The 16,692-nt window shown below is 38.9% G+C and overlaps 1 protein-coding gene across 3 annotated transcripts in view; it reads left to right on the forward strand.

The window, feature by feature from the left end:
* The window catches only part of CEP126 (centrosomal protein 126), a 92,067-nt gene that overhangs the window by 713 nt on the left and 74,662 nt on the right, over nt 1-16,692 (forward strand). For all 3 annotated transcript variants that reach the window (XR_012381454.1, XR_012381455.1, XM_025894062.2), the window contains exon 2: nt 4,023-4,142. Coding sequence is in view for 1 of the 3 variants with exons in the window: in XM_025894062.2 (XP_025749847.2) it covers nt 4,023-4,142 (120 nt within the window). In the remaining 2 variants the exon portion in view is untranslated. The remainder of the gene's footprint in view (nt 1-4,022; nt 4,143-16,692) is intronic.

Consider the following 16,692-nt stretch of genomic DNA (forward strand, 5'->3'; position numbering starts at 1 on the left):
TCCCCCCTCCGCCGTCCGGTCTGTGAGCCCCTCCCCCCTCCGCTGCACGGGGCCGTGAGCCCCTCCCCCCTCCGCCGTCCGGGGCCGTGAGCCCCTCCCCCTCCCCGCCGTCCGGGTCACTGCGCCCCATCCCGCCCACCACCGCCGTCCCGGTCCTTGAGCCCCGTCCCCCACCCCATTCCCAGCCGGGTCGGTGAGCCCCGTCCCCCGCAACCCCGGCCGCGGTCCCTTCCCCCACACCGGGCCTCGCAGCGGGATGTTGCGGAAAGTCGGAGCACCGACCCGCCTTGTGCGCGGACAGCTGTGTGGCCCCCGGGAGGGCGCCGCTGTGTTCGGTGCACCCGGTTCACCGTGCCGCTGGGAGGGCGCAGCCCCGCAAGGTCTCCCTGTCCTGCGGGAGTGCGAGTCAGCCGGTTAAGCTGGCACGGCCCGCGCTCGTTCGCGGAGCTGTCCGTTCACGGGGGCCGTCCCGCCGTCAGGGGCACCGCCGTCCCCAGGACGAGCTGGCGCCCGCCTTCGCCGTGGCCAGGGCTGCGCCCTAGGGCGTTCAGAAGGAGAGCGCGGTTTGCCGCCTGTGGGGGCGCGCGGCCCCTTCCGAGGGCGCTGGGACCGGACAAGTCGCGTGGGTGCTGGCGGAGGCCGGGGCTGGACTCGGCGCTCACTCGGCCGCCGCGACTTGCGTCCCCGCTTCTGCGGTGCTGGGCCCCCGCTCCTGCGGTGCTGGGCCTGCAAGCGAGCGAAGGCGCTGCGTGCGGGCTCCGGCCGGCGCCGTGGTGGTGCAGCTCCGGGGTGCAGACCCCGTGACGGGGAGGGCGGCCGCTGTGGGCGCCGCTTCGCCTGGCCGTGCGGCTCCTGCCGCCGGCCGTTCACCCCGGCGCTCTCAAGACCTGGGTTCCGAAACAAAGGGGATCGTTCTCTATGGACTTGGTTTTGTTCCCTTGACATTGTGTTTTCATGCACACACGGGAGGCCTATTACACTGACCCTGACTTACTCTAAATCGGAAAATGGGGAAGTAGGGTCAATGGCTCACTGACAAGAGTGTCTTTCCATCATTTTCATGAAAGAAATGGTTGTAGACTTCGTTTTTCAAACTGATGTAGTAGGAACACTGATTAAACATCAGAGAAAATATTTGTAAATAGAATTAGTAGTAGCTCAAAGGAACAAAACCAAACATTAATTCCAGAATTGTAATAATGGTTTCCTGTAAAATATATTACTAAAAACATACTTAAATACTGCATCTATGGTTGAAATTAAGAAAGTTGTGAATGACTATTTCCAGTAGATGCCCAAGAGGCTTTAAGGAAATCCAACAACTTCTGCTAATATGTGTGTGTATATATATGTAAAATGTATCTACATATCTATCTTTTGCTAGTTTATATATATATATACACGTAAGTTTAAGTTGGGATAGAGGAATTCTTGAACATAGTAAGGGCTATGACACTAAATCAAGAATATCATTATATTGCTAATTGGAAAAACACTTAAGTACCTTTTGGAAATACTTAAATGTTCTTAGTGTCTGTAATGTTTTCCATTGGATACATTACAGAGTAGGAGCTCAAATTTATTGAACAAATAACTAAATGGGGGGAGAACAAACGAAAGAACTTTAGTCAGAAAATAAGCAAGTGCCTTGGTAAAATTTCTACATGTAATTTCTGAATGTGAATTCGATACTCAGAAACATCCAGCTTTCTGTTAAAGATGTTTTCTTTCTCAAGTCGGAATCCCCTGACTGTAAAGGCTATGAAAGAACAAAACCCTATAAAGTTCATCTAATTAAAATTACCTAAATTTCTATCATTTCAATCTAGAATAGAAATAGGATAAACTTTTCTTTAAAAAAAAAAGGTGAAATCTCTCGTTCCCTTCACACTGTGCCTCTTTTCTCTCTCATAAATATCTCCTCTTTTCCCCTTTCATTTTATTTTAGCACCCACCTTGCCTGTCCCTTCTCTACCTGGTTTATACCCTATTCTTGATTACCCGCACAGGTTCTCTCACCGGCCTCCTTGGTCCTTTGCACCCCTGTTCCTCTGCCTCAACCACCCAATAACTACTGGAGTCCTTCTTCTCTGCTCCTTCACCCGAGTAATAAAAATGCTATCAGAGAAAAATCACAAAACAGTACAGACTGGCTCCACACAGATGAATGGTTTCCAGCTTTGCCTGAACAACAACGGGGATCTCTGTTGTTCCTCTTAATGCCTGTGCCAGATCTTTATCATTTCCCTCAGCTCTCAGTAGACTGTCTTACCACGTCATGAGACAATAGACACCAGGAAGGCTCTCAGGTCCCTCTTCAACAATAACACAAACCCACATACTACCAACCACCACCCCCTGCCCCCAACCCCATCATTTTTTCCAGGCTCACTGATGGGATACCACTTTTACTGTAGAAGATGAGTCTATTTACTTACTACCATAGCCTTCCCCCCCCTCCTTCATACCCCTGGATTATAAATTATCCCATCTTATAATTTACATTCAACTTGTAATGGCATTCTTTCCCTCCAGCCTATAAACACACTCAGGTCTTGGCTATCCTTAAAACGAACTAAACTAACAATCAAACCCTTTGAGCATAAGAACCCTTTTAACTTGATTCTAGTATCTCCTGTCTCCATATTCAGACATCTAAAAAGAATAGTCTAAGTTCACTATCTCTACCTTGAGTCACACTTGGTACTACATTCCACAGTTAACTTAAGCTAATAAAATATAAATATGAAATTGTAAAAGAATACTGATAGAAAATAGAATTTCATATTGAAGTATAGTAACTTTACTTTTTGAAAGGAAAGAAATTTTAAGGGAAAAATACTTCAAAGATGACTAATAAAATTTTAGTGGAAGGAAAAATTGTATAAATACAATGATCTGGGAAAAATACTTAACACTATAGTAGAGGATTAATATCTACACACTATTGAATTTATTGAAATTGATTCTTTTTAAATCAAGTTCTCAATAGATGAATGGCCAGTGACTATGAGCTAACAATTCACCAAAGAGGAAAATAAAAATTAGTAATCATACATGGAAAGTAGTCTATTTTGCTAATACATATATAATAAAACATGGTTTTCCACATGGTCTTTCTAGGAAAAAAAAAGTACTATCCCATGCTTATGAGGTTTTGAAACTTACATACATACATTTCTGATGACGTAAGTTTGTATAACCCTTCTAGAAACCTATTTTTGTCTATAAGGCACTAAAAGCTACAAAAAAAATGTATATATCTTTTGTCCTGTATATCTACTGAAAAATTTCTCCAAGGGAATTGTTCAGCAAGATTTTATTAAGCCATTATTCTATTTTAAGCATCATGCCAGGCATTGGAGTTACAGAAATGTGGAGGAGACATGTACTCATACGATGTACTCATGAAGATGTCGGGTCATTCAGTGAGGGTTTTCTCCTGGAAAATAGGAGGGGAACGGCTTGAGGTGGTCCTGAACCACCATTTGCTGAGAGATGATGGTGGATGTGTCATGGCTTGTTCTGTTAGTATCTTTGTGTGTCTGGGTGTGGGATTCATGCAGGGAAGTGTTGAGAACTGAAGTTGAAAAAACAGACCAGATTACAATGCTTTATATACTCTAGGTCAGGAGATTTAGAATTTATCGGGAATGTGACAGGGAGCTTTAAGAGAACAACATAGAATGAGAAATCCAATCAGATTTGCCTTTATTAGGTTTTATGAGGTTCATAATGAATGAAAAGATATGCAGTCTCCTTATCCGAGCTCATGATGTCTAAAAGTACAATTTTTTCCCCAGGGAAAGTGAAATATGTATTCAGTTCTAATAGCAAATCAGATTTTTTTTTTTACACAGAATATTTGCTGGTCACATACTAACGCTAATGACTACACCTATTGGTTGTTCCACAAAGAATCATTATCCTTAGTATGAGGCTGTGATTATATTTATCAGATGGCACTGACATTCATCCACTGGAGATATAAGCCATTGTCCTTAACTTTGTGCTATTACTAGAGATATGAAAATCCATCTGGAGAAAAATCTAGAAGAAGAGCGTCAAATATTACTGCAGCAACAAAAATTATGCCGAAATCGAGCACGTAAATATTTTGTGGAATCAAACCGGAGAAAAAAGTAAGTAATTGTATTCTCTTCAAAAGTGTAGAAATTCAAAGTCATTATAAATTAATAGTTTCTCTACTTTGTAGCGTTTTATGAACTATGAACCTGAGTCATGACATTGCTTTATCTGTAAAACACTGATCAAGATTTGTGTGCCTTCATAAATTTTCTTACTGTTTTTCTGCCTGAAGCGCAAAGGTGGTGGTGTACTCATTCCACGGAGCGGGACCCTAGCAGCTTTTTCTTGTCACAGGACTTCTTATCACAGTGTCACAGGATGGCTGCAAAATATGCTATCATCTGTTTTCTGTGTCCTTTACGGTAAATTAAGAGGTTACTAATTAGTGTTTAGTGTGTAATGGGATGTAATTTACTACTCACTTCTGTATAACTGTGCTCATTCATCCAATCAGAAAGTGGGGGGGATATAAATATGGTGGAATATGATGCAAGGAATATTATAAGTGACTACCATGAAAAAAAGAAAGCTTTCTAAGCTGGAAGCCTAATAAAATAAAAGTTTGAACCATCCAGTCACTGCTCAACATTTTTCAAGCTTTTCTTTGAGTGATTAGATTTTGTTTTTTATACAGATTGTTAATAATGTTTTTGCTACCTTGTCTGTATTTCAATAGCAAATCCCTAGAGTGTGTTAACTACATCACTGGGCATGTGTTGCAGATCCCATTTGGGGAATACAAAATTGTTTACCTGTAACTTTTTTCTGGCATCATATTTCTCTTTAGATTAACTCTTTCATTGTCTGGTGTAGTTGATGTTACTTAATGAAGCTTGTTTTTTGTTTTGTATTTGTGTCTTACTGTTTTTCTCCTACCTCTTGTCTCTGGGGGCATATAAAAGGCACACGACAGGTGTTCAATAAAGAGGCACAGTCATATGTTGAATCAATCATGGGCTCTGGAGTCAGAGATCTAGGTTTAAGTCCCCATTCCATGAGTTAGAGCAACTTAATCTCTTTGAGCCTCAGTTTCTCAGTTATGATTGGAATTAATAACATCTGTTTCAGGGGATTGTTATGTAGAGCAAAAAGGTAATATTAGGAATAGTTGAAAATGTGGAAAATATTTATCACACTGTCTGACCGATAGTGCTTCTTCCTTATTTAGTTTATTTTGTTGATTAATAATTAGTATTTGTCAAGAGTGTGTTTTCTAATAACTGAATTACTTTGTAAAATAGTACAAAGTGCCTTCCTGTCTTCTCTCATCAAACACTTTTCTCATTAAAAAAACAGAATTCTGGGATGCCTGGTAGCTCGGTCAGTTAAGTGTCTACCTTTGGCTCAGGTCATGATCCTGGGGTCTTGGAATGGAGCCTCACATCACGCCTCCTGCCCGCCACTCCCTCTGCTTGTGCTCTCTCTCTCTTTCAAAAAAATAAAATCTTTTTAAAAAACAAACAAACAAACAAATCCCTGGAATTCTGGTGTAGAAAGAAGAGAAATTTTAGTTTAAAATTCTAAGAGGCAGAACATTTTCCAATATAATTTATGTTTTATTTTTCTGTTACCCTACAGTGCTTTGTAAAGACACATAAACATTTCTTTTTAAATGCTAATTATTTTACTTTTTAAATGGGGGCCAAGTTATTCTGAATTCAAACATGTCCATCATCATGGCCTTTTTGGCCTTGCCATTATCTATCCATTTATGTTTTACATCCTCTAAGTTTATGCTGTCTACTCACATTATGGTCACACAGTTTTTCTTAAAAAAACTATTTTTCTTACAAGCAGAGACGTTGTCCTTCCACTCTTAGTGAGTTACGTTTTGACATTAACAGTGCTGTGTCCCCTATAGTTTTCAAAGGAGAATGTTCACAGCCATCAGGTTCTCTGTATTTATTGCCATCTGTTGCTTAAAATGGCACACATTTCTTTTTAAAGATTTTATTTATTCATTTGAGACACAGAGATACAGAGAGAGAGCACGAGCCGGGGGAGAGGGAGAAGGGGGAAGGAGACTCCCTGCAGAGCAGGGAGCCCGATGCGGGGCTCCATCCCAGGACCCTGGGATCATGACCTGAGCCGAAGGCAGACGCTTTACCATCTGAGCCACCCAGGCGCCCCAAAATCACACACATTTTAATTTTGGTTATTTACTACTGCTTGGCTTTTCTGTTTGCCAGTATTTTTCTTATATGTTTTTATTACATTCTCAAGATTTCCATTCTCTCAGTATCTGTTGAACAGAGTCCCCTTTATTTTACTCCCAGGAGCTCTACCTTCACCCCTGCCTTCAGTAGATACTGCCCCAGTGTGTACTGGCTATCTTGAGGCCTAGTGCATAACTGGCATTCTGGGGCTTCCCTGTATTGCTCTTGCCTCCCATAGCGTCCCTTTTGTTTGGTTTTACAACGTTATTAGTTTCCTGGAGCACATCCTCACAAAGTTCTCCAATATGCTGCTATGTAGACCAAAGGACCAAATGATCTTAAGATACACGTACACCTAAAGAAATTAACTGTTTCCTACCTTTTTTTGATTTTCAATTTTGGAACTATCTTTGGTTAATAACTGAACAGGCATTTATTTACTGAACGAGCATAACTGGTTGAGTACCGATGATTAAACATTGTGTCAGGAGAAAAAAAAATGTTGTTTGTTATTAAACTTTAGAAATGGCGATCTGATTTAGTGTGACTTCATAAGGAAAAGAAATTGAAGTAGATTTTAAGAAGTGTGCAAAAGGAACCTCAGATAGTTCTTTTAAAGTTTGTTTTAATTTTATTTCTTCAATTTTGTTTTTGTTTTTTTTTTTTTTTTTTTTAGATTTCAGGTATGAGTGAAGTCATGTGGCGTTTGTTTTTCTCCTTCTGGTTCATTTCACTTAGCATAATACTCTTTTAAGTTTCATCCATGTTGTCAGCAGTGGAAAGATTTCATTATATTTTATGGCTGAGTAGTATTCCAATGTATCAGTATATCTTCTTCATTCATCTATCAACAGGCACTCAATATCTTGACTATTGTAATTAATGCTACAATGCACATAAGAATGTATATATTTTTTTAAATTACTCTTTTTATGTTATTCAGATAAATACCCAGAAATGGAATAGTTGGGTCATACGGTAGTTATATTCTTCATTTATTGAGGAACCTCCATATGGGTTTCCATAGTATTTGCACCAATTTACAATCTCATCAACAGTGGGTAAGGTTCCCGTTTCTCCATATCCTCTCCAATACCTGTGATTTCTTATCTTTTTGATAATAGCCATTTTAACTGTGAGGTGATTTCCTATAGGGGTTTTGATTGAATTTCTCTAATAATTAATGGTGTTGAGCATCTTATTCATATGCCTGTTGGCCATCTGTATGTCTTCTTTGGAAAAATTTTTATTCAGATCCTCTGCCCATTTTTAACCAGGTTGTTCATTTTCCTGTTCTTGAGTTGCATGAATTCTTTATATATTTTAGATGTTAACCCCTTATTGAATATGTGGTTTGAGATTCAGATATATGGTGTGCAGTTGAGCAGGCTGCCTTTTCATTTTGTTGATGGTTTCCTTTGCTGTGCAGAAGCATTTTAGTTTCATGTAGTCCCATTTGTTGATTTTTGCTTTTAGTTGTTGTTCCCTTTGCTTTTGTTCCCTTAGCTTTCAAAAAAACAATAGCTGTGACTAACATCAAGGAACTTACTGCCTATGTTTTCTTCTAGGAGTTGTATGGCTTTAGGTCTTACATTCAAGTCTTTAATCCATTTTAAGTTAATTTCTGTGTATAGTGTAAGACTAATTTCATTCTTTTGCATGAGATTGGTCCATTTCCTCAACATCCTTTAATTGAAGAGACTGTCCTTTCTCCATTGTTCTTGGCTTCTTTGTCCAAGATTAATTATCTGTATATGTGTAGGTTTATTTCTGGGTTCTCAATCTGGTTCCATTAATCTGTATGTCTGTTTTTATACCAATAACATACTGTTTGATTACTATAGGTTTGTAGTATAGTTTGATATCAGGGAGCGTGATACCTCCAGCTCTGATCTTTCTCAAGATTGTTTTGACTATTTGAGATCGTTTGTGGTTCCATACAAATTTTAGAATGATTCTGGTTCTATAAAGTATGCCATTGGTATTTGGATAGGGATTGCATTGAATCTGTAGATTGCTTTATGTAGTATGGACATTCTCACAATATTAACTTATATTTTTTTTTAACTTTTCTAATCTGTGAGCATAGAATACCTTTCCATTTATTTGCATCTTCAGTTTCTTTCACCGGTGTCATAGTTTTCAGCATAGAGCGCTTTCATCCTCTTATTCTTTTGGATGCAGTTGTAAATAGGATTGTTTTCTTGATTTATCTTTCTGATGCATCATTATTAGTGTATAGAAATGCAATGGATTTCTGTATATTGATTTTGTATCCTGCAACTTTACTGAACTTATTTATTCTAATGGTTTTTTTGGTGGATTCTTTGGGGTTTTCTGTATATAGTATCCTGTCATCTGGCAATAGTGACATTTTGTTTCTATCTTTCTGATTCTAATGCCTTTTTTCCCCTTGCCTAACAGCCATGGCCTGGACTTCTGGTACTCTGTTGAGTACTAGTGCCAAGAGTGAGCATCAAGATTAAGCATCCGTATCTTGTTCCTGTTCTTAGAGGATCACCATTATGATGTTAGTGGTGGGATTGTCCTATATGGCTTTTATTATTATGTTTAGATACATTCCCTCTCTACCCACTTTGTTGAGAGTTTTTATCATAAATAGATGTTGAATTTTGTCAAATGCTTTTTCTGCATCTATTGAGATGATCGTATAATTTTTATCTTTCATTTTGTTAATGTAATGAATCAGTTTAATTGATTTGCAGATGTTGAACCATACTTGCATCCCTGGAATACATCCCATTTGATCCTGGTATATGATCCTTTTAAGGTGTTGTTGGATGTGGTTTGCTAAAATTTGTTGATGATTTTTGCATCTATGTTCATCAAGGATATTCGCCTGTAGTTTCCCTTTTTTGTGATATCCTTGTCTGGTTTTGGTATCAGGGCAATGCTGGCCTTGTAGAATTGTTTGGGCTTTCCTTCCTCTTCAATTTTTTTGGAAGAGTTTGAGAAGTATATGTAATAAATCTTCTTTGAATATTTGGTAGAATATGCCAGTGAAGCCATCTGGTCCTGGACTTTTGGGGGGAGATTTTTGATTACTGATTCATTCTCCTTACCAATCATTGGTCTGTTCTAATTTTCTATTTCTTTATGATTCAGTCTTGGAAGATTGTATGTTCCTAGGAATGTATCCATATCTTCTAGATTTTCCAATTTGTTGAAGCATAATTGCTCCTAATAATCCGGTATGATCCTTCATATATCTGTAATGTCACTTGCAATTTCTCCTCTTTCATTTCTAATTGTATTTATTTGAGTCCTTGCTCCCTTCGGTTCTTGGTTAGTCTAGCTAAGAGTTTGCTGATTCTGTTTATCTTTTCAAAGAACCAGCTCTTAGTTTTATTGATCTTTTCCCTTGTCCTTTTAGTCTCTATGCATTTCTTTCTGCCGTGAACTTTATTATTTTCCTCCTTCTACTAGTTTGGGACTTTGTTCTTCTTTTTCTAGTTCCTTTAGGTATAAAGTTAGGTTGTTTGACATTTTTCTTGTTTTTTGAGGTCGACCTGTCTTGCTATGAACTTCCCTCTTAGAATAGCTTTTGCTGGGAGCCTGGGTGGCTCAGTTGGTTAAGTGACTGCCTTCGGCTCAGGTCGTGATCCTGGGGCCCCGGGATAGAGTCCCACATCAGGCTCCCTGCTTGGCAGGAAGTCTGCTTCTCCCTCTGACCCTCCCCCCTCTCATGTGCTCTCTCTCTCTCATTCTTTCTCTCAAATAAATAAATAAAATCTTAAAAAAAAAGAATAGCTTTTACTGTATATAGATTTTTGGTATGTCATATTTCTGTTTTCATTTCTCTCTTGGGCTCTTTTTTTTTAAATTTCTTCTTTGATTTCTTCTATTACCCAGTAGTTGCTCAGTAACATGCTGTTTAATCTCCACATATTTATAGCTTTCCCATTTGTCTTCTTGTAATTAACTTCTAGTTTTATACAATTATGGTTGGAAAAGATGCTTGATATGCTTTTAATCTTATTGACTTTATTGAGACTTGTTTTGTGTCCAACATGTGATCTGTTCTAGAGAATGTTTTCTGTGCCCTTGAGAAGAATGTGTGTTCTGCTGCTTTTGGATGGAATGTTCTGTATATATTAAGTCCATGTCATCAAATGTGTTTTTGAAGACTGATGTTTCCTTATTGATTTTTTTGTCTGAATGATCTATGCATTAATGAAACTTGGGTATTGAAGTTTCCTACTATTAGTGTATTGTTTTCAATTTCTCTCTTTAGCTCTGTTAATATTTGCTTTATATATTTTGGTACTTCTATGTTGGGTACATATATAGTTATAAATGTTATATTTTCTTGCTGGATTAACACCTTTATCATTATGCAACGACCTATGCCTCAAGTTACAATCTTTGTTTTAAAGTCTATTTTGTCTCATAATGAGTATAGTTACTCCAGTTTTCTTTTCATTTTCATTTGCATGGAATGTCTTTTTCCATCCCTTTACTTTTCAGTCCATGTGTGCTTATTTCTGAAGCCAGTCTCTCATAGGCAGCATGTAGATAGGTCTTGGTTTTTTTTTTTTTTATTCAATTACTCTATCTTTTGATTGGTGAATTTAGGCCATTTACATTTAAAATAATTATTGATAAGTGTACACTTATTGCCATTTTGTTAATTGTTTTATGGCTATTTCTGTTGTTCCTCTTTGTTCCTTTCTTCTCTTTTCTCATCTTTTGTGGTTTGGCTTTCTGTAGTGTCATGTTTAGAGTCTTCTCTTATTTTTTTTTTTTGTATTTACTATAAATTTTTTCCTTGTGACAACTGTGGGAGTCACATAAAATATCCTATGTAAATAGCAGTCTGTTTTAAGTTGATAACAATTTTAAATACATTCCAAAGCTTTACCTTTTTGTAACCCCCCCATGTTTTATATTTTTGATGACACATTTTACATCTTTTTATCTTGTTTCCCTTAACTAATTATTGTACTTTTAATTAATTTTACTACTTTTGTCTTTTAACCTTCATGCTGGCTTTATAAGTGATTGATCTACTACCTTTGTTATATATTTGCCTTTTCCAGTGAGGTTTTTACTTTTCTTTGTTTTCCTATTAGTGCCGTTTCTTTTCCGCTTAAAGAAATCTCTCTAACATTTCTTATAGGGCTGGTTTAGTAGTGATGAACTCCTTTTACTCTAAATCTGTCCTTCAAGTCTGAGTGATAACTTTGTTGTGTAGAGAATTCTCAAGTGAAAGGTGGTTTTTTTGTTGTTGTTTTTGTTTTGTTTTGTTTTTTAGCACCTTCAGTTTATGTCATGGCACTCCCTTCTGGCCTATAATGTTTCTGCTGAAAGACCTGCTGAGAGTTTATGGGGTTTCCCTTGTAATAACAAATTGTTTTTCCCTCGCTGCCTTTAGATTCTCTCTTTATCCTTAACTTTTACCATTTTAATTATAATATTTCTTGTATGGATTTCTTTGTGTTCATCTGATTTGGAACTCTCTGGGCTTCCTGGGCCTGGGTGTCTGATTCCTTCCCCAGGTTGAGGAATTTTTCAGCCATTATTTCTCAGATAATTTTTCGGGCTCTTTTTGGATGTTGTCGTCTTCTAGGCTCTCTATAATATGAATGTCGTTATGCGTGCTCTTGTCCCAAAGGTCCCTTATGGTGTCTTCACTGTTCTTTTTTTTTTTTTTTTAAGATTGTATTTATTTATTTGACAGAGAGAGACCCAGCGAGAGAGGGAACACAAGCAGGGGAAGTGGGAGAGGGAGAAGCAGGCTTCCCGCGGAGCAGAGGGCCCAACGTGGGGCTCGATCCCAGGACCCCGGGACCATGACCCGAGCCGAAGGCAGACGCCTAACGACTGAGCCCCCCCAGGCGCCCCGTCTTCACTGTTCTTAATCCATGTTTATGTTTGCCACTCAGTCTGTGTGAGTTCCACTGCTTTGTCTTCTGGCTCACTGATTTGTTCTGCTTCATTCAGGCTGCTGTTGAGCCCCTCTGGTATGGTTTTCAGTTCAGTTACAACCTCTATTTGCTACTTGATGTTCATCCATTCTTCTCCCAAGTTTGGTGAACATCTTTATAACCATTACTTTAAACTCTTTATCAGGTAGATTTGCTTATCACCATTTCATTTAGTTTTTTCTGAGCTATTATCTTGTTCTTTCTTTTGGAACACATTTGTCTTTCTCCTCATTTTTCCTAATGCTCTGTTTGTTTCTATATATTTAGGTTAAGGCAGCGACCTCTCCCAGTCTTGAGGGGTGGCCTCATGTAAGAGATGTCCTACGAGGCCAAAAAGCACAGTCTCCCCTGGTCTCCAGAGCAAGGCACTCAGGAACTATCTCCTGTGTGGGCTGTGTGCACTCTTACTGTGGTGAGGCTGTCGCTATGCACACTCGTGGGCAGGGCGGGAGCTCAGTCTGGCTCCAGGAAGCAGCTGTGACTGCCGACGTGTGTCAGCAGGGATGGCCTCTGACCCCAGCTGTGAAACCCATTGCTCACCATGCACACATTGTGGGCACGGCTCTTGGGGGACACGCCCACTGCTGCTAGCAGCAGGTTAGAGGGAGAATTCCAAAAGGCTGCTCCCCAGTGCTGGAGTTAGTAAGGTCAGCTGAGACAGCAAAAATGGCTTGTGCCATTGTCCCAGTCCCGGGGGAGAGTGCCTACTGTTTCCCACCCCTTTGGCAGACACTTAAAGGTTCGTAAATGGGTCACTCTTACCTGTTGTCTGTGCGTGGTTCAGATTGGTGTTGAGTCTTTGCAAAAGCCCTCTAAGAGTGAGTTTTCTGTTCCCTACAGTTTTAAAGTTTTCCTGAACATAATCCCGGTTGATCTTCAGAGCCCAGTGTTTTGGGGCTCACCTCTCCTGTGCAGGATGTAAGGTTTGCGGCACCTGGTATGAAGATGGAAGCTGTTACTCCTCAGGGAAACACTGCATACCTTTATATCCCTTCTGATTGTGACCAACAGCAACTGGGGTGTCGTTGTCCCTAGCAAATTTGTGTTTCTGCCTCTTTCCCTTATTGGTGTTGTCCTTTTACCCTTTGTTGTGGAGGCTCCATTCATTCCGTTATTCCATATGTAGTTGTGAATTTGTGTCCATGGGAGGAGGTGCTTCAGGATCTTGCGAGGTTGTTATCTTGAACCCAACTCAACCTTCAGATAGTTGTAAAATACTAATGTAAGCATAGAGACTTAAAAGTTCAGATGATCAGACAAAATTCCTGTGTAACGAACCAGCAGAATAAGGAGAAAAGGACAGAATGCAGAAAATTGCCCAAATAGAAGAAAGACTACCAGGTAATAAATGAGGAGCAAGCACTTTGGAAGACTCACTAAAATCTATAATAAAAAAGATTCCTTAAATACCCTAAAGGCATGGGGCACCCAGGTGGCTCAGTCGTGAAGCGTCTGCCTTCGGCTCAGGTCATGGTCCCGGGGTCCTGGGGTCGAGCCCCACATCGGGCTCCCTGCTCCGCGGGAAGCCTGCTTCTCCCTCTCCCGCTCCCCCTGCTTGTGTTCCCTCTCTCACTGTGTCTCTCTCTGTCAAATAAATAAAATCTTTTAAAAAAAATACCCTAAAGGCAGAAGGAAATTACCTATGAAATAATGGGGTATCTGCATTATCTATTTGTGAAAATGATGCAGTTTGAAGTTTCCCATTAAGCAAGAAATGTGTGTACCCTTAGAATAAATAAGAAGGAATTATACTTTAAGCAATGTCATTTTTATCATGTTTGTCATGTAGTATATACTGTAAGCTAAAAAATATACATAGATTCAAATAAGGTCATATGTCAGTATGTGTAAATATCCAGGGGTATTTTATGCATAATATATTAATAGAAAATTAAAGGAATTTAGGATATTTACAAGTAATCTTTGACCATTTAAAAATGTTCTAGAGGACAGCCATTTACTCACTAAGCTAATATTTGCTGGGAGACTTAAAGATTTCATATACTAAAGAATAAAAAATAAAATGCATGATTCCTTCCCTGAAATTATTGCTTGTGAAGTAATAGAGGATGACAGTGCTGTGCACCAAATACTGTGACAGTCACCTGTGACGTTCAATGGGAGCCCACTCACACGCTGCAGGACAGAGAAGAAGTCCGGGGGGAATAAAGTCTTACTAGATGACCAGGAGTTATCCAGAGTCCTGAGGGGTAAGAGTGTTTAACACAAAGAGGACATTATGTGGAAAAGTTTAATGTCGTGAAATATAAGACAAAAATTTTATGTCATTTACACAGGAAAATGTGGAAGAGTGTCAGAAGATGAAGCTGTAAGTTGGCTGGAGACATTTCATAACATAACTTACATGCCAATCTAAAGAAATTAAACCCTACCCTTAGTATTTGGAGATGCTGTTGAAGGAGGAAAATCCGAGAGTGTCATAATCAGATTTACATTTTAGCTCGTTACAGCAAAGGGTTAGAAGATGAGATAGAAGCAGCTGGAGGCAGAGAGAACAAGTAGACCGTTATTTTACTAACCTGGGCAGAGCATGAGCACACAGACAGGGCTGTGACTGAGTGGGTAGGGTCTGTAGGAGTCTAAGGTCAGGGGTGGGTGGTACATGAAGAGCGTGGTCAGAAAGGGAATACTTACGAGTTACACAAACTTTAATATTTTTTTATTATTATGTTATGTTAATCACCATACATTACATCATTAGTTTTTGATGTAGTGTTCCATGATTCACTGTTTACGTATAACACCCGGGGCTCCATGCAGAACGTGCCCTCTTTAATACCCATCACCAGGATAATCCATCCCCCCACCGCCCTCCCCTCTAGAACCCTCAGTTTGTTTTTCAGAGTCCATCGTCTCTCATGGTTCATCTCCCCCTCCGATTTCCCCCCGCTTCATTCTTCCCCTCGTGCTATTTTCTTCTTTTTTTTTTTTAACATATGATGTATTATTTGTTTCAGAGGTACAGATCTATGATTCAACAGTCTTGCACAATTCAGCAAACTTTAATATTTTTAACTAAATCTTTCTAAGTTACAGTGCATATTTCTGTGATCCTTTATCCAGATTATAATACATATTGTTTGAGTTTTCCTTTATGCCCTAGGATAATTATCATAAGCATCAAATATTCTACTCTGTTTTCTTGCTGTTTTGCCCTTGAGCTGTTAAGCTTTATTTAGTTCATAATAGTAGCCTGACAGGTAAGCTTGGTGCATTTATCTATTAAAGATTTTCTCTTCACTGTTAGCTGAAATTTCTCTTTTTTAAATTTAAGTATTTTACGATAATTATAGATTCACAAGCAGTTTTAAAAAAAAATAATAGAGATCCCATAGTACCCTTTACTCAGTTTCCCCCAATGATAGCATCTTGAAAAATTATAGTTCAGTCTCACAACCAGAATAATGACATCTTTACAGTCAAGATACAGAACATTTGCATCATCACAAAGATTCCTCACGTTGCCCTTTTATAGTGACACCCACTTCCCTCCCACTCCTACCGCTGGAAATCACTAATCTGTCCTCATTTCTACAGGTTTTTCATTTCTAGGGTGTTACATAAATGCTGTCATACTGTATGTAACCTTTTGAAATTGGCTTTTTTCACTTAGCACGATACTCTAGAATTCATCCAGGTTGTCATGTGCATCCCTAATTCATACTGCTTTATTGCTGAGTGTTTTCCATGATATGGATGCACCAAAGTGTGTTTAACCACTCCTTCATTGAAGGGCATCTGGCTAATTTCCAGTTTGGGTTACTGTGAATAAAGCTGCTATAAATATTCATGTATAGGTTTTTGTGTGAATATAAGTTTTTATTTCCTTGGATAAATGACGAAGTACAATTGCTGGATCATATGGTGGTTGCATGTTAGTGTGTTAAGAAATTGTCAAACTGTTTCAGAGTGACTGTGCCCACCAACACTGTCAGATTGATCTCCGTTTTCCACATCCTCACTAGCACTTGTAGTGTTAATGTTTTTTATTTAGCCATTTTTGTGGGTGTGTAGTAATATCTCATTGTATTTTTAATTTTCATTTCCCTAATGGCTAGTGAGGCACAATATTTTTTCATGCACTTATTTGCTATCTGCTTACCCTCTTTAATGAAATTCCTGTTAATGTCTTTTGTGTTTTCTAATCAGATTACTTGCTTCTTCAGGTTTGGGTGTGAGAGAACTATATACATTCTAGATACTTTGTCAGACGTGGTGGTTTGCAGATAACGTCTACTCTGGCAATTCTCTTTTCATCTTCTTCACTGGGTCTTTCCTGGAGCAACACTTATTATTTTTATAAAGTCCAGTTTATCTGCTTTTCTTTTTAGGCATTGTGCTTTGCTGTCAAGTCTAAGAACTCTGTGCTTAACCCTAGATCCAGAAATTTTCTCCTGTTGTTTCCTAAAAGTTTATATTTTTATATTTCATGGTAAAGTCCATGATTCATTGTGAGTTAATTTTTGTATAAGGTGTAA

This window comes from Callorhinus ursinus, unplaced genomic scaffold, assembly GCF_003265705.2.
Source record: "Callorhinus ursinus isolate GAN/ISIS: 27379988/994484 unplaced genomic scaffold, GSC_fseal_2.0 scaffold19, whole genome shotgun sequence".
Taxonomy (NCBI): domain Eukaryota; kingdom Metazoa; phylum Chordata; class Mammalia; order Carnivora; family Otariidae; genus Callorhinus; species Callorhinus ursinus.